The sequence below is a fragment of the Littorina saxatilis genome, linkage group LG1, assembly GCF_037325665.1.
Source record: "Littorina saxatilis isolate snail1 linkage group LG1, US_GU_Lsax_2.0, whole genome shotgun sequence".
Classification (NCBI taxonomy): Eukaryota; Metazoa; Mollusca; class Gastropoda; order Littorinimorpha; family Littorinidae; genus Littorina; species Littorina saxatilis.
Window position 1 is genome coordinate 8,787,692 of NC_090245.1, and position 27,485 is coordinate 8,815,176.

Sequence of the window (27,485 nt, forward strand, 5' to 3'; positions counted from 1 at the left end):
GACACACACACACACACACACGCACGCACATACACCACGACCCTCGTTTCGATTCCCCCTCGATGTTAAAATATTTAGTCAAAACTTGACTAAATATAAAAAGGACAACAAGAAGAGCAAAGCCCATATGACTCACATGCTTGACCTTGACCTTTACATGACCTTGACCTTCAGGGTCAAGGTCAAATAACTAAACCTAGCAATGACATCATACACTAAGAACTGCTTTACACATTTTTCCTACCAAAATACATGTGACCTTGACCCAAGGTCAAGGTCATCCAAGGTCATGCAACACAAAGCTGTTAATTCAAGACATAGGAAGTACAATGGTGCTTATTGGCTCTTTCTACCATGAGATATGGTCACTTTTAGTGGTTCACTACCTTATTTTGGTCACATTTCATAAGGGTCAAAGTGACCTTGACCTTGATCATATGTGACCAAATGTGTCTCATGATGAAAGCATAACATGTGCCCCACATAATTTTTAAGTTTGAAACAGTTATCTTCCATAGTTCAGGGTCAAGGTCACTTCAAAATATGTATACAATCCAACTTTGAAGAGCTCCTGTGACCTTGACCTTGAAGTAAGGTAAACCAAACTGGTATCAAAAGATGGGGCTTACTTTGCCCTATATATCATATATAGGTGAGGTATTGAATCTCAAAAACTTCAGAGAAAATGTGAAAAATGTGAAAAATAGCTGTTTTTTAGACAACATTTATGGCCCCTGCGACCTTGACCTTGAAGCAAGGTCAAGATGCTATGTATGTTTTTTGGGGCCTTGTCATCATACACCATCTTGCCAAATTTGGTACTGATAGACTGAATAGTGTCCAAGAAATATCCAACGTTAAAGTTTTCCGGACGGACGGCCGGCCGGCCGGCCGGACGGGGGGGACGGACGACTCGGGTGAGTACATAGACTCACTTTTGCTTCGCATGTGAGTCAAAAAGCATACATACATCATAAACATCCATGGCGCTCTCCACCACAATCTGTTTCTTGGCGGCCGGGTCAACATCTTCACTGTCCGTCTGCTGGTCGACCACCTTCCTACGCTCCAGCGCATCGTCAAGCTGCTTGCTTCGCCGTCTCAGGAAGAGGAAGGGCACCATGGCTTCACGGATCTGACCCACCACCTGCTGGGTCACTAGCATCGTGGACAGGAACTGTGGAAGAAAAAGTTAGAGTCGTCCACTGTACTGTGGAACCTCCTTTTAACCCTTGGCTCACTGATTAACTGCAGACCTAACTCTCCAGAGCCGCAAATAGAGCCATGGCTCGCCCTGCCTGGCCCGGGGACTCGACATAGTTATTTCCAGAATTCATCTGTTTTATTATTAATTCTGCAAAACACTTTGAGATCCGACATTACAGGCACACTTGAATTTGAGTGAGTCAGGGAAGGTGGGTTTGATAGTTAGGCATCCCTTTTCTTCTTCTTCTTCTTCGTTCATGGGCTTAGACTCCCACGTTCACTCACGAGTGGATTTTTACGTGTATGACCGTTTTTACCCCGCCATTCAGGCAGCATATGCCAATTTCGGGGGAAGCATGCTGGGTATTTTCGTGTTTCTATAACCCACCGAACTCTGAGATGGATTACAGGATCTTTTCCGTGCGCACTTGGTCTTGTGCTTGCGTGTACACACGAAGGGGGTTAAGTCACTAGTAGGTCTGCACATAAGTTGACCCGGGAGATCGGAAAAATCTCCACTCTTAACCCACCAGGCGGCAGCGACCGGGATTCGAACTCACAACCTCCTGATTAGGAGGCCGACGTCTTACCACCACGCCCCTGCGCCCTAGGCATCCTTTATTCACTGTGACTGATCAAGCAATGTTCCTTCAAACTCTGAAACTTGCCCTACAATTAAAACAACTTCAGAACTTTATCTGGAAATGTTCACACAAATCTATCTGGATGAGTTACCACAGCCCAAAAAACATATAAGATTACCACATTAATACAAAGCTCTCCATTTTGTTAAACTTTAGTTGTCGTTTTTCTTTTTTTCAAACAGAAATAACTGACAGGGTCAGATCATATGCAGAAAAGACACTTCTTATAATCCTTCAGAATTGAACTTACACAGCTGAACATGTCTCTATTTGGATGAATTAATTTACAGCCCCAACACATATAATCTTTCCACACCAATACAAAGCTCTCCATTTTGTTAAACTTTATATGTTGTTATTTCTTTCAAAAGAAATTACCGTATTTTCCGGGTTACAAGGCGCTACAGCGCATAAGGCGCACCCCCTTCTTTTAAAAAAAATTGTAATCCAGTCACCCATTGGGCGCACCAAAATTGAACAAGAAGGGCAAAGCCCATACGACTCACATGCTTTACACATTTTTCCTACCAAAATACATGTGACCTTGACCCAAGGTCAAGGTCATCCAAGGTCATGCAACACAAAGCTGTTAATTCAAGACATAGGAAGTACAATGGTGCTTATTGGCTCTTTCTACCATGAGATATGGTCACTTTTAGTGGTTCACTACCTTATTTTGGTCACATTTCATAAGGGTCAAAGTGACCTTGACCTTGATCATATGTGACCAAATGTGTCTCATGATGAAAGCATAACATGTGCCCCACATAATTTTTAAGTTTGAAACAGTTATCTTCCATAGTTCAGGGTCAAGGTCACTTCAAAATATGTATACAATCCAACTTTGAAGAGCTCCTGTGACCTTGACCTTGAAGCAAGGTAAACCAAACTGGTATCAAAAGATGGGGCTTACTTTGCCCTATATATCATATATAGGTGAGGTATTCAATCTCAAAAACTTCAGAGAAAATGGGAAAAATGTGAAAAATAGCTGTTTTTTAGGCAACATTTATGGCCCCTGCGACCTTGACCTTGAAGCAAGGTCAAGATGCTATGTATGTTTTTTGGGGCCTTGTCATCATACACCATCTTGCCAAATTTGGTACTGATAGACTGAATAGTGTCCAAGAAATAGCCAACGTTAAAGTTTTCCGGACGGACGTCCGGACGGACGGACGTCCGGACGTCCGGACGGACGGACGGACGGACGGACGGACGACTCGGGTGAGTACATAGACTCACTTTTGCTACGCATGTGAGTCAAAAAGTATACCGGTAACAAACGGTCGAAGAATGAAAATCGAAAGATCAAAAATGACACTGACAGTCACACGCGAGCATTCACACAAAAATCGTGAAAAAGCAAAGATAACAGAAATATTAAGCACTGTCCTATGTGGTAACTAAGGGTTCACATTCTGCCGGTTCACATCTGAAAACTGTCTGACTGTCTGGTGGTTTAATCGCCTTCATTCCCAGAAAATCCAGAGAAGTCTGAGTCCTCCATCATGGCTTCGTCTGTCATCGCCGGATGTGCATTCGTGTCAGCAAGCTCGTGCCGAGAAATGTGACGATCAGTGTGAGTTGTGTAAACAAGTGCTCACGGAATTTAAAAATACGACTACTGGTATTCGAGATGGAGGTGAGTTCTTGTCACGTTTTGTTCCCCATGACTTTTTCCCAATTTTTTTTCCCTCGTATTTCATACACGGATTAGGCGCTTCGTTATACAAGGCGCAGGGGTCAAACTCGAGGAAAAAAGTCGCGCTTTATGACCCGGAAAATACGGTACTTACATGGTCATTTCAGATGCAGAAAAACACCACATCATAATCCTTCAGAATTGACAATTTTTGAAAATAACTCCTTCGGGTTTGTAGGTGTTGTGGCGAGGTGTCTGTCAGAAACACAAGGACAGGAGCACATGTTTCCGACAGACCTCTCGCTAGTGATTGGTCCATCCTTTGTTTGTCGGAGGTTTTGCAAGAAAAGGTCACTCTCCAACAACCCATACAAACCCGACAGTTACTTTCGGAATTTGTTTATTGAACTCACACTGTTGAGCATGACTCTGTCTTGCAGGTAGAAGGCCACGTAGAACAGACAGATGAAGCAATTCACAAAGTCAAACTGAAAGAGAAAAAGCAACATCAGAAAACAAGAAGAGCAAACGCTCGATCGAGTCACTTTCGCAGTTCTGAATATTATATGAGGCATCAGATGGACAGGAAGAAATTGCTATTTACAACACAATACAGATGTAAATAATTTGATGTAAAGAATAATCCTATAAAGTTTGAATCAAATCCGATGAATAGTTTCAGAGATATGATATTTCAATTTTTTTCCTTCAAGACATACCTGTGACCTTGAAAAAGGTCAAAGGTCACCAAAGCAGACGTCAAAGTGTAGAGGTCACTGGGAGTCACGTTCACATAAAATTTGAGCCCGGTCACTTTTATAGTTTCCGAGAAAAGCCCAACGTTAAGTTGTGTGTTGCCGAACAGAAAAGGCTAGTTATCTCCCTTGTTTTTCTGATAACGTTCGTAAAAGGCTACAGATGTAAATACTTTGATGTAAAGAATAATCCTACAAAGTTTCAATCACATCCGATGAACTTTGTCAAAGATATAAAATGTCTAATTTTTCCTTTGACGCTGACCTGTGACCTTGAAAAAGGTCAAAGGTCAACGAAACCATCGTTAAAGTGTAGAGGTCATTGGAGGTCACGACTAAACAAAATATGAGCCGGATCGCTTTGATAGTTTCCGAGAAAAGTCCAACGTTAAGGTGGTGTCTACGGCCGGCCGGACAGACTAACACTGACCGATTACATAGTCACTTTTTCTCAAGTGACTCAAAAAATACGCTCAAACAAAGCAGTCTTACTTTTGACGCCCACCCCCCAAACCCCAGAGAAACAAGTAATCTTTAAAAAAAATATTTAAACAAAATTCTATTCATAAAGTACATGTACACATTTACATACACATTTTCACACTGAACAATATATGAACGGTTTATTACCCTTATCAATGATAGATTTTGCAAGAAATATTGGCAAAACTCACCAGAATAAGCTTCATGACAAGGTGGTTCTCATAGGAAGAATCAAGGCGGTGGTTTTCTGCAAGAAAGGGACATATGATATATTTGTTGTTTCTCTTCGATTCTTAATTTACACAACTGCAGATAAACCAACACAGCATTATTACTGACCTTTTAAAACATACAGAATTTATTGGACTCAGGTATATCATTTAACACAAAAAAGGTGGGACTCCTGGTTTATCATTTTCAATTGAGTCCATAAATATATCAACTTCTGTAGAAAAAAGAACAAAAACATTAAGACCAGAAAATCAAACGCACTCACCAAAGTCATTAAGAAGTTTAGCCACTTTGCGATAGATGCCATTGAGAATGCCAATAAGGACGGCATAAATAGCAGTGGGGACGTACACCAGCATCAAGTTGATCCAGCCTTTGTTCCCTGCGTACACATCATCGGCCCAGTGCTGCATCCAGAAGTAGAACAACATGATGATGAAGGCCACCCAAAGACACACACTTATCACCGGAACCGTCACGCAGTAAAACCTAGCTGACCTCTTCCACTTGGGGTACACCGGCTCCGGCTTACCCGTCACCGCGTTTTTACCCAGGTGCCCGTGGTAGTTTGCTCTCGGCTCTTCAAATTTTGCGGTGGCTGTGTCGATAGTGCCCCACATGTAGGTCAACTCGGAGCAGTAACGCTTCCACCCCTCCAGGAAAATAGTGGACCAGACCAGGTTGAAGATGGCGAAGAGTGCCTCGCGGTAGACGCTGCGCCAAGAAGTGACGAAGTAGATGATGCCGATGAGTGCCGGAGGGATGAGAGAGACCGTGTAAACTCCCAGGAAGGCGAAGTAGAGGCCGATTTTCTCCCCAAAATACTGTTTGATTTTGTCTGAAACAAACAGAAAGGGGAGTCAATCCAACATAGACAACAAAGTCATGCAAAAGAATATTAATACTCTGGAACCCACATTTTAAGACCTCCAAAAATTGGAGAAAATCAGGCCGTAAAAAGGAGGGAGTCTTAAAATGGGGGTAAATTTACGGAGGTTATGAACAGAAAGTCTGAGAAAACAGGGTCTTAAAAGAGAGGGAGTCTTAAATTGGGGGGTCTTAAAAAGGGGGTTCCACTGTGGGCTTAAACTACTGTTCAGAAAGACTTCTATTCATTTTGTTCATGAAGAGAAAAGGGCAGAGCATTCTCTTTTAGCAGTAGTGCCTATGGCAAAAATGACACCCTTGTTATATACCCTAGGTGTCCCTTTGACTAAGGTGTCCCATCAAGACAGGGATATAGTGTGTTGGTCAAACCACCAAAGGACAACAGAAGTTGGATGCCCTTCAGAGGGTCCTCACATGAAAGGTCTTGTCGCTATGACAACAGCACCAAGGACCCTGACTGCTGTAGAAGCAATGGTCTTTCTTTCTTTATTCAAAAATTTTAGTAATAAATTTTCATTTGATTAATATACTTACCCAACTCACATATAGCAATTAACCCTAGTTCAGTGCTGGTTACGCTGTACGCGTCCCCTTGGTAACCAAGGGAGACCACTCTAAAAAAGAGAGTGACCTATCCCATAATGCCAGACTAACTACTAGCCTGACTTCCGTATGCGCGCGCATACACCACCATCTTATCATTCCAAAACGAAGCCCAACTCACTTCTTTTTTAGACCCCCATACCACCACAGCGGGGAGGCGGGAGGGAATAAACGATGTGAGTTGGGTAAGTATATTAATCAAATGAAAATTTATTACTAAAATTTTTGATTAAATTACATATCTTACCCAACTCACATATAGCAGATTGCTATCATAGGAGGAGGGTACTCGCCAAATCAATCCACAAGAAACCGCCCTGCAGCCACCAAAAAGGGCCAAGCAGAGTGGGAATCTCGTGGAATTATGATATTAGGACCTGTCCCGCGGCTACCATAACAGATAGCGCGGAACTGTCGCCCCGTCTCAAGACACCTCTGAGGAAGAAGTTTCTAAAAAACCACCTCAGACCGCCAGTAAGCCTACCCCAGTCTTCAGCCTAAATGACCCGACCGGAGGACTGTCAAAGAGGAGGCCCATGCCCTTGCCTCATACGTCCCAGCTACAGAGAGAGGCAAAACTGCCCTAACAACCCCAGACTATGTTTATCAGCAGGTAAAAAACCTGTCTGAACAAACTGGAGAAACACCTTGGTTCAAATTAATTTCACAATATCCTTACACCTTGCTGTGTTAAGTGATATCCTAAAAGATTCTGGCCTCCTGAACCAAGCCAACATCTTGCCAGTATCTAGCCTACAGCAACAAAGGCTGGCAGACCGAAAGATCTGAACTGCCGGGCACCAGATACGCCCCGTAGGTAAACATTTTAAAAGGCATTTCCTGATGTCTAGTAAACGTGTACTATAATAGCGGGTACCTAAAATATCCCGCCATAGAAACTCATGCCTAAATTCTCGCATGTTCAATGAGCTGCGTTAATGACTTACGTAAGTATCTCAGACTTGAGAACAGGTAAAGAAGAGGCCCACACTCTGACTTCTTGAGTCCGTGCTGCCTGAAGAAGGACGACTGATTGCCCCCCCCCCCCCTTTTCTTGCCACCACTGTAGGCATGCCTAATCAACGTGGCAGACCATCTAGCTAAGGCTGACTTCACCAAGTCAATGCCTCCACGAGAATTGATGGAAATAAATAAAAAAAACCTGTTCTGATGATCTAAACGAATCAGAGCGAGTAAGAAAAATATTCAACTAGAAAAGTTCAAAAGGCTAATAGGGCTCTAGCAGAGCCGAAATAAAGCAAAAAGGATTGAATTGTATTATCAGAGCTGGTTCCTCAGGTTTCTGAATACTCGTCCGAAAATCGAACAAAACCTAAGCACTATAGATCAGTCTTTCTCCAAAGAAAAGTCTATAGCAAAACCCGATAGAAAACGAACTTACTCCCACTTCCCTCAGAAGTTACCAGAGTAAGTATGACCGCTTCCCGTGTTAAGATTAGTAAGGCTAATTTGCCAGGGATTCAACAAACCAATCTCAAAAGCTCCAAAACTAGGAGCCAATCTCAAGTCGGGACTGGAGATCTGCTTTCAGCCACCCAAAAGGGAGGCTTCCCTAGTCACGCTGGCTACAAAGAGCCCACGAGAAAAAAATGTCCCCGCCTGGCCAGTTCAGTGCAACTGATATCGCGCAACGTCTCACAACAGAGACATGGGAGAAAATTCGGAAAGCCAAAATAGGAGGTTCGCCACCTGCAATGAACGGAGAGAAGTGGAGTTCTTTCTGTTAATATTACGTCCTTTGCTTCAAGCCAGTCAATGTGACATGAAAACTAAGACGCTGACCCCTATGGGATCTCTAGACCCAATCCGGAGTTGAGGCAGAAGCCCCTGAGCGTCTCCATGACTCCCGAACAGTAGACACCCGTGTGGCTCAAGTGCAAACAACGGCGCCCTCCCAACAGCCCTAAAGGCCTTAAGGGCTGTCAACCAATGAGAATGGGCCCATAGTGTGCGACCCACAAGCCGCACACAGTAAAATCGAGAGTATAAACCGGGAACGGGGAGACGAACATTTAGCAGAAGGTGATAGTACCATGAGGCAAAAAACTTCTATCAGCGGCACCTCCAACACCACCAGAAGGAGTAGAAGCGCATAGAGAGATAGAGTCCAAACCGTGTGGACCTACTCGGCCAACTGACTTAGAGAGTCTGCCAAGCCAAAGAGCCTCTCCGGAAGGTACTTCACTGCTAAAAAGAACTCGTGGTGGTAACACCACAACCAAATCTCGCATGCCCGATGTGGCCACACTAAGGAGCGAGATGCCCCCCCTTTGCTAAATGAGAAACCAGGCCACTGAGGTGCTGTCTGACTGAAACAACACATGTTATCCCCTGACATTTGTGCCCCCAAAAGTGGAAGAAAACACCAGCACGATCTTCGTAAAAGACCCAAGGAAGGACCCCAATAAAGTGAAAGTCCTAATCCGCCTCCGGCCGCTGTGTAAAACACGAAGGCAGAAAGAAAAGTGAAACCAAGCACTCATACTCCAGTTGACATAACTGTCAATAGTATGACCGAAAACGTGCTAATGTTTGCCCACTGAACCCGACCAGTAAGAAGCCCCGAGGGTATAAAATGGTGGGTATTTGGCAACGTGACAAGCCGGGAAGAAGCTAACAGCAGAAGCTGAGAACAGCCAGCTTAGCGCTTTTCCTTGATAAGACAGACCGAGGGCTTTTCTTTGCTGTGAGCTTCCCTTTGATAGGAAAGAGTCCACTCGCAAAGAAGAGGAAACGAAAGAAAATCCTCACGCAAGGGAGAGATTAACGACTCCCAACCGACCAATACTGTCGGCCGAGGCCTTCTCCCATGCGAACAGCAAAGCTAAATCCTTTATAAATGTGTCTTCTACAGCCCGGGGAAAATTGTTCTCACAAACAGACAGTTTCCCCTTGCTATACACATCCCAAAAAAGGACGCCCGTAGGCAGAACAAAAGAAAACCTTAAGTTCCTAGGCTTGGCGCTAACCGAGCCTACGCAAAACGCTCAGCGAGCGATGCGCTACTTGAGCGGATGACGCCAGCTAAAGCCACACCGCAACAGGTGCTCAGCCAAGCGCTGCTCCGAAGGAAGAAGAGAGGAAGTAGACTCATAAGAAACCTTCCGCAATTCCCCCACCGCCGATGAAGGAGCTAAGAACTAGCCGTACAAAGACTTCCCTTCAAAGGCTCAAATCAGCTAAAGGAGCCGCAAACCGCAGCAATCAAAGCCTCCCCAAAAGCTGCCAGCAAAGGCAGAGGTGGGGCCAACCAAAAAGAGGTATCACCCTCTGCCACAGAAGCCCCATCTTCTATACCCTCATCATCCTGTTCAGCAGTATCCCAACGAACTTCGAAAGGATGAGAACCGGCCACCAATCCCGACAGGGCAACACATGCCAAGAAGAGGGAAAGGCAGGGAAAAACCCCTGAAGCCGGAACTTCGTGAACAGATTCTCCATCCACCTGCCTCATCCCAGCTGAAAGACTGGAAGAGGAAGTGAACGCAGCCTGTGTAACGGCAGAGGAACCGCAGTAACGGAACCTAAAGCCGAAGGCTGACGAGAGCCGCCTACCAAACACCACAGTGTTAACGGCCGAAGCCACAACCGCAAAAACGGAAGCGGAACCGGCCGTGGATTGCTGCCGTTTCAGTTGCAAGCACCCCTGCACTTGAACTTAGACGGCAACAGGAACCCGACGCCATCCGTCAAAGCGAAAGCACCATCGTCCAGACAGCTTTCATGCACCTCAGCGCAAATCGGAAGTTGACGCCCTGCTTGACTGCCATAGTCAAACAGAGAGCCATCTTTACTGTCTTCTTCCTGCCCCCAGGGCGGAAGCAGAAGCCGCACAGACTGACCAACGTCCAACGACGCGGCAGAAAGCCACAACCTTCCGTACGCTCTACAGTGTCCCTACCCCCCCCCTGACCGGCCGCTTAGCGGCGATGGCCAGACGGGGTATCAGAACTTTCACCCGTGAGCGCGATGCCCGTGGCTACTTTTGACTGTAGACGCGCTACACTTTCCCCCGGAGAACCCGGGTACTCATGTAGCAGACCACCCTGTGACAGTAACCCCCTGCTTGACTGCCATAGTCAAACAGAGAGCCATCTTAACTGTCTTCTTCCTGCCCCCAGGGCGGAAGCGGAAGCCGCACAGACTAACCAAACGTCAAATGACGCGGCAGAAAGCAACAACCTTCCGTACGCTCTACAGTGTCCCTACCCCCCCCTGACCGGCCGCTTAGCGGTCGATGGCCAGGCGGAGTATCAGAACTTTCACCCGTGAGCGAAACGCCCATGGCTACTTTTTACTGTAGACGCGCTACACTTTCCCCGGAGAACCCAGGTACTCGTGTAGCAGACATACCTTGTGACAGCGAACCACCAGGAGACGGCACACCCAACGAAAGTGGGATAACCTTGTCCCCATCCTGAACAGCGAGACATCCGCTCTGGTCACCACAGCGGAAGGGCCCGCCACAAACTTGGCCAAAAATGACGATCCTGTCACCCCGGGAGGGAGTGCCCGGAGTTCAGCTCGCGTAGACGAAAATTCTTCCGCCAGTGAAGATACCTGTGAACAAAGTGCAAGCAAAAGCGAAGCCACGACCGCGGCCGCCAGCCCAGAAAACAGCAGGAGCAGAAACCGCTTTAGCCGGCTCAGCAACATGAGCGGCCATAACCAAAGGCTACTCCGGCAAAATGGCCGCCGACAAAATGGCGGCATACGGCATGTCTAGCAAAACATCAACACATTAGCCTGAGTCAAGTTCAAACACCGCCGACGGTTTGTTTAGATTATCTAGGCGTCTTTTCGAAGGAGAGGACTCAGCAGAACCTGCTTAGAACTCTGCCCCAACCAAACGGTATCAGCCATAGCAAGACAGACTTGGTCAAAAAATTTCAGAAAAAAATTTCGAAAAATTTCACAAGTCCAAAATGGCCAAACAACGCCTTAATACAAGTACAAGACAAAGAACGATCTCACCTCAATACAGTAGCAAGGTAAGACGACGAAAGAATACCAAGGAGAAGAAACCCGGTCCCACAGACCAAGCAACATCGGCTGAACAACAGCCAGAGCGTACGTAAATGCGACCAGCCAGTCTGACGCTGAGTTTTGGAATGATAAGATGGTGGTGTATGCGCGCGCATACGGAAGTCAGGCTAGTAGTTAGTCTGGCATTATGGGATAGGTCACTCTCTTTTTTAGAGTGGTCTCCCTTGGTTACCAAGGGGACGCGTACAGCGTAACCAGCACTGAACTAGGGTTAATTGCTATATGTGAGTTGGGTAAGATATGTAATTTAATTGGTGTTTAACGTGGTTTTCAACGGTTCAAGGTTATATCGCGACGGGGAAAGGGGGGAGATGGGATAGAGCCACTTGTTAATTGTTTCTTGTTCACAAAAGCACTAATCAAAAAATTGCTCCAGGGGCTTGCAACGTAGTACAATATATGACCTTACTGGGAGAATGCAAGTTTCCAGTACAAAGGACTTAACATTTCTTACATACTGCTTGACTAAAATCTTTACAAACATTGACTATATTCTATACAAGAAACACTTAACAAGGGTAAAAGGAGAAACAGAATCCGTTAGTCGCCTCTTACGACATGCTGGGGAGCATCGGGTAAATTCTTCCTCCTAACCCGCGGGGGGAAGAAGCAATGGTCTTACTATGCAACCAACACTTCCATCTCAGCCCATAAGAACAGTACACCAAACAAATCTGCAATCTCCATCTGTCAGTACTGCTCAACTGTTAACCTATTAAGTACAGTAGCGTTTGTAAGCCAGAAGCACCTCAGGGTGATTAAACAAAACGTACCAATAAAGTGCCACATCTTCTGCCACGGACAGAACCCACTGAATCTTTATCTTGGGAAGCTATTGTTTGGAAACTTAGCAAAATGATGAAAGATAATTATGCTGTTGTTTAGTTGACCAAATGATGAAAGATATGCTGTTGTTTAGTTCACCAAATGATGAAAGATATGCTGTTGTTTAGTTCACCAAATGATGAAAGATATGCTGTTGTTTAGTTGACCAAATGATGAAAGATATGCTGTTGTTTAGTTCACCAAATGATGAAAGATATGCTGTTGTTTAGTTGACCAAATGATGAAAGATATGCTGTTGTTTAGTTCACCAAATGATGAAAGATATGCTGTTGTTTAGTTGACCAAATGATGAAAGATATGCTGTTGTTTAGTTGACCAAATGATGAAAGATATGCTGTTGTTTAGTTGACCAAATGATGAAAGATATGCTGTTGTTTAGTTGACCAAATGATGAAAGATATGCTGTTGTTTAGTTCACCAAATGATGAAAGATATGCTGTTGTTTAGTTGACCAAATGATGAAAGATATGCTGTTGTTTAGTTGACCAAATGATGAAAGATAATTATGCTGTTGTTTAGTTGACCAAATGATGAAAGATATGCTGTTGTTTAGTTCACCAAATGCAAAACCACAACATGTAGCTGAGTAACGTAATCTTATAAACGATTTTCCGCAAATAACTCTGTGGGGTTTGTATGGGTTGTGAAAGAGTTAATGCCCTTGCTGTTTCTCTGACAAATACGCTCACATGTGCTCCTGTCCACGTGTTTCCGACACACACCTCGCTAGTGATTGGCCCCTCCAATGTTTGTCTGAGTAACTACAACCTAAAGTCCTTCCACAATCATGACACACAAGCATTATGCATATGGCTAGAACCAACAGATCGACTCACGTATAGGTTGGAGCTTGAAGAAGTTCTTAGGCTGGTACCACTCATTGCCCAGTCTCTTGATGGCTTCCTCGTCATGGAGTGGAAACATCTGAACCACAATTTCACGGCTCAAATACTTCTTGACTGAAACACATACAGATCATCATGTTAGTTTTATTCAAGTTTGCATTTTCTGGTCTTCAAACTGAAGTTTGCACTGTAACTCTTATCTCTAACTTACATCCACTGCGAATTCTTTCTTAAGTAAAAGACTTGTATGGTTTTGAACTCATCAAAATGTCCCCTAGCAGCAGGATGATTTCAGCGCCACTTCTCTTACTCCCTGTTTCACTTGGCTACAGCAGACAGATAAGTAGGACAAACTATACCAACAGTTCTCACTCTTGATCCGTATCCAATGGCCTTTGGTTCTGCTCAAAGAAAAAGTTCTTAAATACGTGTATAAGGGTTTGTACCCCCCCCCCCCCCCCCCCCCCCCCCAATTCAGACAGACAGACATACGCCGCTTTTGGGGGAAACTGTGAATTGGAGAATCATACATAAAATGTAACCCAACACTCACTGATGCTCTTTCCTGGGTACAATCTGACGTCCTCGTAGCCAGGGATATGAACATCGAGCTCCGCTGCTCTGATGTTCTCTATCTCTTTCATCATCAGTTTCTGCTTCTCTGCCTGGGTGAAGAACGATTCTAAATCATCTGGGAGAGCAAAAAGGACTGGGGGTTACTTACAGAAGAGTAAACCAAAGTGAGGGAGTTGCCAGTTAAAATCTTTTCTTAGTTATCTTAGGCATTGTAAGTTGGAAAGCTGCATCACTGCCGACGCAAACTGTTCCTATTGCCGTGAGGTCGCTGCAAATTTAAGGAAACCTCACAATGACTTTTCTTTTTTGTAAGGGCCCACATCTATGGCACCGTCAGTAACATGAATTATCCCAAGGAATCTGACATAAACCCTTTTTGCTCATTAATAAACAGAAATTGTTTTCAAATAAGCATCAGGGGGGAGGTTTAGTGTTAACAAATTCAGACTGACTGACCGACCTGAGCCAACAAATTCTTGGATGTCCTGAATGGTGAATTCATGAAAAAATCCATCTCTGTGTCGTCTCTTCACCTCCTGAAGCTCTGCCGCCAACAGCAGTCGTTCGTTACTGGCACCGATGAGCAACATTGTCTCCTGTAAAACACACACTGCAATAATACATTCTGTGTCCATACCAGCACCAAAATGATAATAACCACTGGAAAGAATAACTAATGGCAAGGAAGTTAATTGTGTGTTTGAGTGTGCATCAGGATAACTGCATGACAATGCAGTTGCAATATACACCATTTTCTTTTTTTCTTTCCTATGAGCCAAATTCTTAGCATAGTTTTACAATGAGTTTTGCAGTCCATATGAAAACAGACAACTAACTGAAACAAAGACTTTACAAATACTGCAAATGTCATTTGGCAACACATGGTTAAAGTTTTGGTATTCACTGGCTCTCTTACCCAGCCAAACATCTGATCATACCATTTCTATGCTACATACAAGTTACACCTGATTTTCATTTCTCTCTTTGAGTTTGAGCTTGCCATACCTCTATATCAGCCTTCTGTGTAATTTGATAACAATGGCACATACACAGCAACATGTCCCAATACATGTATTGATTTGTTAAACGAATGAGTTGTGTTCATATTTAAGTGTTAAAACAAGCGCTTGGGCGACAGTTGACACAACGCAAGTATCTCTATATCAAGTGTATGGTCTGCAAACAAAATGCAAAATGAAACTTAATCAAAGATTGCACAATGACACACACTGATTTGGGGCCCTATTGCTTGTGCTTATGAAAATGCTTGGTTCACCTTTAACAGGATATACCATTTTGAGTCACCAGAACAAACAAGTCGCGTAAGGCGAAATTACTACATTTAGTCAAGCTGCATGTGGAACTCACAGAATGAAACTGAACGGACTGCATTTTTTCACAATGACCGTAGTCCGCCGCTAGTGCAAAAGGCAGTGAAAGTGACGAGCCTGTATACATGTTTAGCGCGGTAGCGGTTGCGCTGTGCTGCATAGCACGCTTTACTGTACCTCTCTTCGTATTAACTTTCTGAGCGTGTTTTTAATCCAAACATATCATACCTATATGTTTTTGGAATCAGGAACCAACAAGGAATAAGATGAAATTGTTTTTAAAACGATTTCGGAAATTTAATTTTAATCATAATTTTTATATTTTTTAATTTTCAGAGCTTGTTTTTAATCCGAATATAACATATTTATATGTTTTTGGAATCAGAACATGATGAAGAATAAAATAAAAGTAATTTTGGATCGTTTTATAAAAAAAATAATCTTAATTACAATTTTCAGATTTTTAATGACCAAAGTCATTAATTAATTTTTAAGCCTACATGCTCAAATGCAATACCGAAGTCCAGCCTTCGTCGAAGATTGCTTAGCCAAAATTTCAATCAATTTGATTGAAAAATGAAGGTGTTACAGTGCCGCCTCAACTTTTACAAAAAGCCGGATATGACGTCATAAAAGACATTAATTTTTATCGAAAAAATGGAAAAAACATCTGGGGATATCATACCCAGGAACTGCCATGTAAAATTTCATAAAGATCGGTCCAGTAGTTTACTCTGAATCGCTCTACACACACGCACGCACAGACACACACACACACCACGACCCTCGTCTCGATTCCCCCTCTATGTTAAACCATTTAGTCATAACTTGACTAAATGTAAAAACACATGATATATATGCAGAAAAAAGGTCAGGTTATGCAAGGAAACCCGCTCAAAGAAAAAAATGAATCTAGCGTGGGGATATAAACTATATATGAAGACAAATTTTGCACAGTCAAACGAAAATACAAAGCTGTCCTTCACTTTTGTAAGTATACAGTGGTACCTGTGATGAAAGGATACACTTGGGACCAGCAAACAACTGTTCAAACATTGCAGGTGGTGGTTTGCATGGCAGGTATGCAATGGTAAAGATACTCAAGATAAAGGTACAACAGAAGGTGTCCCTTAATGGGAGGTGGCCTGTCACTGAAGAGGCTTTACATCATAGGTACCACTGTATAACAATGGCCAGTGCAATTTTTGTTAACTGGATCTGAATGCTCTTGTCAGTGACATATATATATTCAAAAACACCAGGGAGCCAAATTAGGGAGACAAAAAGACAAAAACCACAAATATGCTGCCAAAAATCACATTAAAATCATGACTGTGAAGTTTGTCTGCTGTCTTGTTTATTTAAATCCCAGACATGAAAACAAACCACAGACGATGTAATTATACTCAATCAAAAACTGTAATTGTATTTACAATACTGATACAGATTTATTAATAATCTAAACATATCAATCATTTTTAGCTTCAATGCATTATATGCAGCTGCTGAGTTATGCACCCTCATTTTTTGACATGTTACTGTGTTGTTACAATATCATTGTATACCAGGACACTGTATACACAAAAATGTAAAGGATAGAGAAAGAGCCTGCAACATGTGTTTGCAATTGCTCAGTTACTGCAGTTTCATCTTACTAGCTGTAGCAACCATGTGCACAAAAATGACATCAGCTTGAGAGCAAGAAAATGTCAATACCTTTGATTCAGCAGGGGAACAAAACATGAAATGAATTTCTGTATTTACTGTACTAATTATATTGGCTTCACACAAAAAAAAGAACAAAAAGGAAAAGTAATAAAAGAAAAAGAACAGAATTTGCCTCCATATTTTACACATGTACTCGCATGACTAATTGCAAATAACGATCAAAGCAGTTCTATTTTCACTCAATAGTTCACTACCTAGAAAATCAACATTAGTTTAATTTAAATTAAAAGGCTGTAAACTGGTGCATGTATACATGTATTTAGTACAGAGTATCTATCAGCAATCTGAAGTGCTATCGTTGGTAGAATCACCAAGTGGCGAGAAAATCTTGTTGTTTAACAGGGAATTATGTAAGGACTGAATTTCTGTCATCTAAAATGTGGTTAATTGGTAATACATGTATCATCTACTGTGTCTTTTCTTTAAAAAAAAAAATAAACTAATGCATATCGTCAGTGGCCTTCAAAGACCTCGTATCTTCAAAATCATAGTTCTGAGATAATGAGTGTTTTAAAAATCAAATTCTTCTTCACCATATCAAAACGTGTAGATACGAGGTTTTCACTTTTTTGTTTTGAACTTTTTTGTTTTGAATTTAAGGAACAATTACGAGGATTTTCAACAGACTCGCAGGGATTCAAACAGACAATACGAGGTTTTCCCGCTAATGTCGCTAATGTCTCAACACCCAACGGCAATACGAGGTTTTTAAAATCAGGGGAAAAAGACCTTTGCAAAATAGATAGAGTTACAAGCTTTTCACAGATGATAGGAAAAAAATCAAGGGACGGAACCATGCAAAAATCCGAAAATCGGGAAAATGTAAGTTACGAGGTCTTCAAAGGCCACTGACGATATATGAACAGTTTTTTTTTGTTTTTTTTTAACACATGTGCACTCTACATAAAATAGAAACTGTAGTGCTCACAACATACTTGGTGCCTGCAAAAACAAGCGTATAGTTTATTAACTAGGTTCTAACATTAGCCGTGCAGTATTGGAATAGGGTTTCTTTTGCAAGCAAACAAGCAAATCTGGCAAACTATACATTTTAGTTATGTGAACCAAAAATCTTTTGAAACTTACACGATGCATTTCAAAACACAATAATCTTTGGGCTGTACGTGCTTTAAATTGCCAACGCTACGACAAACAATTTGTTTCCGTTTTCAAGGCAACCGACTATTCTCTATTACTTTTAAATGCTGTAGATGGAGGAAGACAGATGGAGGAATGACAACAAACACTGGGTTTGAAAAATACATACATGTAGATTCAGATAATTTTGAAGAGAGACACAATAAGAAAGAAATGGAGAGAGGGAGGATAGAGAACGAACAAACGAACGAACGAACGAACAAACTTTATTACTCAAGGATGGAGAGACAGACAGAGACACAGAGAGAGAGAGAGAGAGAGAGTGTGTATACAGTTCAGAGCCATCCTGCTTGCTGCCGCGCGAGCAGAGAAAATTTTCCCTCTTTATCTTCACTGTGCTGGCTGCAAAATCCCTCACGAGGAGGTGTTTTCAGACAGGCCAGACACAGGTTGTCCCGGAGGTGTATATAGAGAGAGAGGGAGAGAGAGAAAGAGAGTACTCAGTACGGTATGTGTTTGTGTGTGTCATTAGGCCAAAAAAAAAAAATTGTCTGTTTAGGGTAACATGACCAAAAAAAGTAGGGTCGGTAGGTAGGTAGTTTTTTTTATTTTTATTTTTTTTATTTTTTTTTAAATGCTATGTTGGCTGAACATTCACTTCTTATATTTGATGAATACATGTTTCAAAACTAACGTATAAATAAAACAGAGAGAAAGGGAGAGAAAGAAACGCCAAATGTCTCTTTTTAGCATTTTTACCTCTTTTTTTCTTTTTTTTTTTGTTAAATCAAAAAAAAGTTTTTGGGTCGGCGCCAAATCGATAGGGTCGGTCGGGTTACCCTAAACAGACAATTTTTTTTTTTTGGCCTTAGCATTGTATACATGCCTGAGTGTCATGAGTGAGACAGAGAATAGACAGAACAAGTCGCGTAAGGCGAAAATACAACATTTAGTCAAGCTCAGTCAAACTCACAGAATGAAACTGAACGCATTGCATTTTTTACCCAAGACCGTACACTCGTAGCATCGTCTGTCCACCGCTCGTGGCAAAGGCAGTGAAATTAACAATCCAGAAAAGCGCGGTTAGCGGTTGCGCTGAGGAGGATAGCACGCTTTTCTATATCTCTATTCTTTTTAACTTTCTGAACGTGTTTTTAATCCAAACATATCATATCTATATGTTTTTGGAATCAGGAACGGACAAGGAATAAGATGAAATCGATGTTTTTAAATCGATTTCAGAAATTTAATTTTAATCATAATTTTTATATTTTTAATTTTCAGAGCTTGTTTTTAATTTGAATATAACATATTTATATGTTTTTGGAATCAGAAAATGATGAAAAATACGATAAACGTAATTTTGGATCGTTTTATAAAAAAATAATTTTAATTACGATTTTTAATGACCAAAGTCATTAATTGATTTTTAAGCCTCCAAGCTGAAATGCAATCCCAAAGTCCGGCCTTCGTCGAAGATTGCTTTGCCAAAATTTCGATCAATTTGATTGAAAAATGAGGGTGTGACAGTGCCGCCTCAACTTTTACAAAATGCCGGATATGACGTCATCAAAGACATTTATCGAAAAAATGAAAAAAACCGTCTGGGGATATCATACCCAGAAACTCTCATGAAAAATGTCATAAAGATTGGTCCAGTAGTTTACTCTGAATCGCTCTACACACACACACACACCCATACACCACGACCCTCGTCTCGATTCCCCCCTCTATGTTAAAACCTTTAGTCAAAACTTGACTAAATGTAATTAAAAAAAGATTGGCAGCAAGAAACAAAGAAAGAGATACATGTATTGTGATCAAGAGGAGAAGAAAAAGTACACCAGCACAAAACACCAAATAATACCATTCAGTTTTTCTCCTATTGACAATGACAGAACAATTGAAAAAGAAATATCAGACAAAAAATAAATGACCTTAAGGAGACAGAAACCGGGAAGATAGAGAGAGAAACAGAGAGGAATGGAAAGTGAAACTAATAGAGGTACAGAGAAACAGAAAGTTTTTCTGAGAGAAACTGTGACAGCATTGTGTATTCACAGGACCAAAGCTGTTGCCACTTAATTGTTTTGCACATAATAAATATGCAGACCAGTAGGTGAAATGACATTTATGCTGTGGGCCAATTACATTAAACAGAACAGTATCTTCCATGTATCTAAAATTTGCCGTCTGTCTAATAAACACACTTAATTGGACACAAGCTGGTCTTCAATGTTGCAAAATCTGATCTGCAAAAGCATGGCTGAAGCACTTGCAATAGCGTCTGCTGAACTTCTCCTTTCATGGGCTTAGACTCCCACGTTCACTCATGTTTTTAGCACGAGTGGATTTGTACGTGTATGACCCTTTTTACCCCGCCATTCTGGCAGCATACGCTGATTTTGGGGGAGGCATGCTGGGTATTTTCATGTTTCTATAACCCACCGAAACTCTGACATGGATTACAGAAAATCCATGAATCTTTTCTGTGCGCACTTGGTCTTGTGTGTACACACGAAGGGGGTTAAGTCACTAGCAGGTCTGCACATAAGTTGACCTGGGAGATCGGAAAAATCTCCACTCTTAACCCACCAGGCGGCAGCGACCGGGATTCAAACTCACGACCTCTACTTCTTAAAGCGAGCATATAAGCAACAAGAAGCATTTCTTCTGGCTGCTTTTTGCTTGTGCAAACTCCATATCTATGGCCATGTGGTGCTGAAATTATTTGTAAACAAATTCATGCACAAACAATCACACAAGACCTGTCCACAAAAACGAGTCACGTGCATGCTTTTTATGATTACCTCAAATGGTATGAAATTTCTTCTTTTTTTTCTTCTTCGTCGTTCGCTAAATGGTATGAAATGACAATTACAGTTTACATAATTACAACTGCACACCAGGCATCAAGCTTGAAAACTCAACCTTACTTCACAGTTCATTACACTTACTCGACCTTACTTCACAGTTCATTACACTTACTCAACCTTAATTCACAGTTCATTACACTTACTCGACCTTACTTCACAGTTCATTACACTTACTCGACCTTATTCACAGTTCATTACACTTACTCGACCTTACTTCACAGTTCATTACACTTACTCGACCTTATTCACAGTTCATTACACTTACTCGACCTTACTTCACAGTTCATTACACTTACTCGACCTTATTCACAGTTCATTACACTTACTCGACCTTACTTCACAGTTCATTACACTTACTCAACTTTACTTCACAGTTCATTACACTTACACGACCTTACATCACAGTTCATTACACTTACTCGACCTTACTTCACAGTTCATTACACTTACTCGACCTTACTTCACAGTTCATTACACTTACTCAACCTTACTTCACAGTTCATTACACTTACTCGACCTTACTTCACAGTTCATTACACTTACTCGACCTTACTTCACAGTTCATTACACTTACTCGACCTTATTCACAGTTCATTACACTTACTCGACCTTATTCACAGTTCATTACACTTACTCGACCTTACTTCACAGTTCATTACACTTACTCGACCTTACTTCCCAGTTCATAGACACTATGCCAAATACACCTCCCGCTAATTCAAACCTGCGTGCAAATAAACAAAGATAATACCACTGGTCGCTTATCCAATTTCACCACAATACATGCAGTAATTTTATTGAATCTACAATTATTTCACTGCAAAATCTAAAACAGATAAGCAGCTACCGTTCCGAATCTTTTGTCTTGAATTAAACATTCCAAAAATGTAACCTTTCTTGTTGTTTTTTAATTTCACTGCATCAAAAAAAAAGCATCTTGTACTTGAATATTCAGCAGATTACCTATCCTCTAAAATTCAAAACCAAGCCTAAACAATTCTCAACTTTAAAGAGTAGTGTGCACATGTATATATATACCAATCAATATATATCATTTTATCAGGAATTTGCCAGATGCCTTTTAGTCCTGCTGCTACCTGTGACTCTAGATTATTCCATAGACTGACACAAAGATTAAAATCATTCAAAACATTTAACAGAACTGTGTGCCCAAGTATTTGAATCCTACCTTTACAAACCGACACCTTTTCAAAACAAAATTAACTGCATGAACAAAATGGTATAAGGCACAAAAAAAAAAAGGTCTGTTTACGGTAACATAGGCCAAAAACACAGGGTCGGTAGGTCGTGTTTTTTTTCCTCCAAAAAACCATATTTTTACGTTATTTTGCAAAAAACCCAAGATTTTTTTTCCCAAATGCCAAAAAAAAGTCTAGGGTCGCGCGAAAAAAATAGGGTCGGTCGGGTTACCGTAAACAGACCTATTTTTTTTTTGGCCTAAGCACAAAACTCAACCTTTCAACAGAAATGGTCAGGATTTAAAACTAAACAAGCCCTTGGGTGTTACTATGCAGAGGAAGAAGTTTGGTATGATACATGAGGTTATGGATAGATTATACGACGGGTTGTTACGTGGTTATTGGCACGAACTGTCTAGAACCTGGGCTGCGAGCAAGTGACACAGCAATTCTTACCATAGATGCTTCACTGTCCTCCTGCAAAACTTACTTGTGTTAAGCCTCAGCAAAATCACACAACATAAACAACAACAAATACAAAGAACACAAGGCCATTTATAAGTGCAAAAAAGCTATTTTGATTATAATAATAAGTGCATGTAAAAAAAATTCAAACAACTGGCAGGTAGCAACTGCTATATCATAAAATCATTTACTATTCTAAAGGTTCTCTGCAAAGCTCCCAAACTGTAAATTAATAAACCAACAAAACATTATGCAATAAGCATATACTCAGTCAAAGAATATAGACACACATACAAAGATACGGACCAGCAAAATATTCAACATCTGTTTTGCTCATACTGTCAACATCTTTTATTGTTCAGACTATCGCTATGTTAGTCACTGTTATGATGAAGTTAATGCACATCTTAAATGTACATCATGAATTAAAATAAATGTGATGAAGCAGGGAAGGATAACATACCCACAAAACACTTCAAAATGTTGATTATATTGTGCATAGGATAGGATACATGAAATTGAAATTATGTATCTTTTTTTACGAAGTGCACAGAACACGTGGAAAGTAATAAGTCAATCATGAAATGTGATTCATTTTCACATCTTAATTGAAATACCATTTCAATTTTCATAAACACACAAAACAGACAAATATCCAAATACTTCACTTTGACTTTTTGACACTACAATGTACCTAGTTTGGAAATAAATCTACGACATTCAATCTTTAATTTTTTATCTCGCATTACCTTATTGTGCTGCAAGAAGAGGGTTCGAACTAAGAGATCTGCACCACCCTCTGTCTTTGGAGCCTGTAGCTTGGCCAGAAGCCACTCGATAGCCGCCTGGTTGGCTGAAGCGGTAAACTCCAGCACAACGAGTGGTTCAAATCCTCCACTTCCTTCCGGACCCATGTGAGAGATTTTAACCTCCTCCACCCCACTCCCCACACGCCTGGTCGTCTCCATGGTTCCTTGCCCTGCCGATCTCTGTTGTAAAAAGAGAAAAAAATGCTGAATAAATTATCTCACTGGCAACTACTATAAGACTGCCTCCAAGTTCAAACGTTATTAGTTTCACAGCTCCGCAAGCGTACAGTAATTAAAACACTTAATCTATGCATACTGTGCTTGACAATTATAATTCCATTCGAGTATAACTCCATGATAGTACTATTGGTTGATTACCTGTATCCCCAGTTGTTCATGTTCTGCACAAATGCTTTGTAAATTAATTTGTTCTGCTGACAATGACAATCTTTTGTCACTAAGAGTAAGAGAATAAGAATCAAGCTCAAAGAAAAATGACATTTAAATTTTAATTATATACAAGTATCTTTTATTTTTAAAAGTTTTATTCACCAGTACAAATTACAATAGTAAAGTCACTTAGCCCCCCTTTCTGAATCCTAATCTGGTTTCACAATTTTAGCCAACATTAATAATGTACTTGATTTATGTTTACGTGTCATCAAGCAAGTTTGATAACAAAAATTCCTGTGCACAATATATATGCAAGTTGCAAGCACAGCTCTTATCTCAGAGTCTGCACTTTGTGTGTTTGCCGGGGAGCACTGATAAGAACTTTACTCAGTAATAGACTAATCCAGGTTTCCCAATTTCGTTTCCGGCCGATTTATGTGGAGCATGTGATGCGGACCAAAAATATTGGCTGTCTAGAAGTGTCGTCTGCGCAATGATCGCGGCGGCTTTCTTGACCGCCAAGGACGACCTCGCACGTTGTGAGACGTCATTCGTTAGACCTCAATACAGGTATATATCAATCAGCATGCCAGAGTTCAACTGACTTCAAGCTATGCGCTTAGCACTGCAAAACTTCAAAAGAAAACTCATGCAAAAAGTATATAATATACAAATAGCCTAATAGGCCCTCGCCTTTTCTTTAGTAATAAAAATTCAGATTTTACACACCAAATGTTATCTACACGCCAGTTGTACAAACTTTAGCTGCGATACCCGCATTTAGCCGGGCAGGGATAACAGATCAAAAGGTGAGGAAAGAGGGAGGGGCCATCTTTGAGGCATCGGTACCTCTCACTCTTCCTCTTCCGAGTCTTCGTGCGAAAGGGAAGTTCGGAAACGGACATCGGGATAAATGCCAACTTATCGCGTTTCGCACGAACTGTACACACATACTGCTTTTTTCCCATTCAGTCTCTTTACCAGGAACACACAAGACCTTTTACCAAACACAAGCCGCTTGTTGAGCGGTTCATACAGTCAACAATGTGTTGTGTTGGCTTGCAACGGGAGAGCGGTCGCCTGATCTGTGATCAAGATTTTAGTCTGCAAAACCCTCTCGAGCGGAGAAAAACACCTGTTAGCGGAGTGCATTTGAAGTAAAATCCGCCTATTATCACCATGAAGAAAAAGAATGGATGTAAAATACCTTGTTCCTGGGCGTGCCTCTATCAGACGACACAGTATTTATCGCAGCTTCGGAGTGTTTGAGTGCGCAAGAGCTGAAGCAACGATCTCTGTAATACACCGTGTACTTGCTGAGTTACGTCCCTTCCCCATTGACCTCTATCAGTATGGACGAGTCCATTGTTGTTTTCTTGTCCAGAAGGGTTCCCTTACCCTTGATTGCTTGTGATTAACGTCGATAGGTGATAATAAATAAGCATACATCCCCTTTTTTTCTGCAGACAAAAGGTGTCGGTTACAAATAGGGTTCTCCCACGTTCAGCTGCTTTCAGTTCTAATATTCCTTATTTTTTTACATTTAGTCAAGTTACTATGGGGGCCCTTTACGTCCTCACAGATACTATCTATTAGGGACATGAAAATAGGTAATGTGTTAGGGGGGGGGGGGGAGGGAAGGAGCGAGGGAGGGAGGATGTCGGAGCGGGTAAGAGTGGTGAAAAAAGTTTATTAAAAGATTTCGGTTCGTTTCTTCGTTTCTGTGAATCAAAAGTGTTTTGGGTGTAGGGTTTGTTTTTTGTTTAAAAGAAAACGTTTATTTCGAAAAAGAATACTTTTTAAAGAGATAAAAAGTTCAGATCCACTTTATAAAACCCGGCAAAGGTTAAAACAGATTATCCAGCTTTATACAGAGAGAAAATAAGAACAGTTTTGACTAAATGTTTTAACATAGAGGGGGAATCAAGACGAGGGTCGTGGTGTGTGTGTGTGTGTGTGTGTGTGTGTGTGTAGAGCGATTCAGAGTAAACTACTGGACAGATCTTTATGAAATTTGACATGAGAGTTCCTGGGTATGATATCCCCAGACATTTTTTTTCTTTTTTTCGATAAATGTCTTTGATGACGTCATATCCGGCTTTTTGTAAAAGTTGAGGCGGCACTGTCACACCCTCATTTTTCAATCAAATTGATTGACATTTTTGTAAAGCAATCTTCGACGAAGGCCGGACTTTTGTATTGCATTTCAGCTTGGTGGCTTAAAAATTAATTAATGACTCTAACCTAAAAATTGTAATTACTTTTTTTTATATAAAACGATCCAAAATTACGTTCATTTTATTCTTCGTCCTTTTCTGATTCAAAAAACATATAAATATGTTATATTCGGATTAAAAACAAGCTCTGAAAATTAACAATATAAAAATTATGATCAAAATAAAATTTCCGAAATCGATTTAAAAAACATTTTCATCTTATTCCTTGTCGGTTCCTGATTCCAAAAACATATAGATATGATATGTTTGGATTAAAAACACTCTCAGAAAGTTAAAACGAAGAGAGGGACAAAAAAGCGTGCTATGCAGCACAGCGAAATCCACTACCGCGCTAAACAGGCTCGTCAGTTTCAACTGCGTTTTGCACGAGCGGCGGACAACGGTCATTGTGAAACAATGCAGTGCGTTCAGTTTCATTCTGTGAGTTCCACAGCTTGACTAAATGTAGTAATTTCGCCTTACGCGACTTGTTGTTAATTTACTTACCACAGACTTTATCATACTTAGCAGGTAAAACTGATGAATAAAATCACAGTACGAAGAGAAAAACAAGTCGCGTAAGGCGAAATAACAACATTTAGTCAAGCTGTCGAACTGACAGAATGAAACTGAACGCACTGCTTTTTTCACCAAGACCGCATACTCGTAGTTTCGTCAGTCCACCGCTCGTGGCAAAGGCAGTGAAATCGACAAGCCAGAATAGTGCGGTAGTGGTCGCGCTGAGCAGGATAACTCTTTTCTGATCTTTTCTGTATATCTATTCTTTTTAGCTTAGTGAGTTTGTTTAATCCAAACATATCATATCTATATGTTTTTGGAATCAGGGACCGACAATGAATAAGATGAAATTGTTTTTAAATCGATTTCGGAAAATTAATTTTAATCATAATTTTCATATTTTTAATTTTCAGAGCTTGTTTGTAATCTAAATATAACATATGTATATGTTTTTGGAATCAGAAAAGGACGAAGAATAAGATGAAATTGTTTTTGGATCGTTTAATAAAAACAATATTGTTAATTACAAGTTTCCGATTTTTAATGACCAAACTCATTCATTAGTTTTTAAGCCACCAAGCTGAAATGCAATACCAAAGTCCGGCCTTCGTCGAAGATTGTTTTGCCAAAATTTCAATCAATTTGATTGAAAAATGAGGGTGCGACAGTGCCGCTTCAACTTTTACAAAAAGCCGGATATGACGTCATCAAAGGTATTTATCGAAAACATGGGAAAAAAAACCATCTGGAGATATCATTCCCAGGAACTCGCATGTCAAATTTCATAAAGATCGGTCTAGTAGTTTAGTCTGAATCGCTCTACACACACACACACACACACACACACACACACACACACACACACACACACACACACACACACACCACGACTCTCGTCTCGATTCCCCCTCTATGTTAAAACATTTAGTCAAAACTTGACTAAATGTAAAAAACACTGCCTCATATGAAACATTAAGTGTTTCTGTAGTTTAGGTAGGTTTGTAAACGTTCGGCTTCAGAGTGTGTGTTTTTTTCTCCATTTCATGCAAAGGAACCCCGGTGTGA

General features: G+C 41.0%; 1 protein-coding gene across 2 annotated transcripts in view; it reads right to left on the minus strand.

The window, feature by feature from the left end:
• Window positions 1-24,993, minus strand: part of LOC138960826 (anoctamin-10-like) — a 46,997-nt gene extending 22,004 nt beyond the window's left edge. The window contains exons 1-10 of one of the 2 annotated variants that reach the window (XM_070332474.1): window positions 24,893-24,993; window positions 23,233-23,472; window positions 22,475-22,495; window positions 14,247-14,382; window positions 13,764-13,901; window positions 13,202-13,324; window positions 5,227-5,799; window positions 4,922-4,977; window positions 3,906-3,980; window positions 971-1,177 (exon numbers count right to left, since the gene is read on the minus strand). In XM_070332474.1, coding sequence (XP_070188575.1) covers window positions 971-1,177; window positions 3,906-3,980; window positions 4,922-4,977; window positions 5,227-5,799; window positions 13,202-13,324; window positions 13,764-13,901; window positions 14,247-14,382; window positions 22,475-22,495; window positions 23,233-23,451 — 1,548 coding nt within the window. In that variant the 5' untranslated portion in view covers window positions 23,452-23,472; window positions 24,893-24,993. The remainder of the gene's footprint in view (window positions 1-970; window positions 1,178-3,905; window positions 3,981-4,921; window positions 4,978-5,226; window positions 5,800-13,201; window positions 13,325-13,763; window positions 13,902-14,246; window positions 14,383-22,474; window positions 22,496-23,232; window positions 23,473-24,892) is intronic. The other variant, XM_070332481.1, reaches the window with a different exon arrangement.
• Between the last annotated feature and the right edge of the window lie 2,492 nt (window positions 24,994-27,485).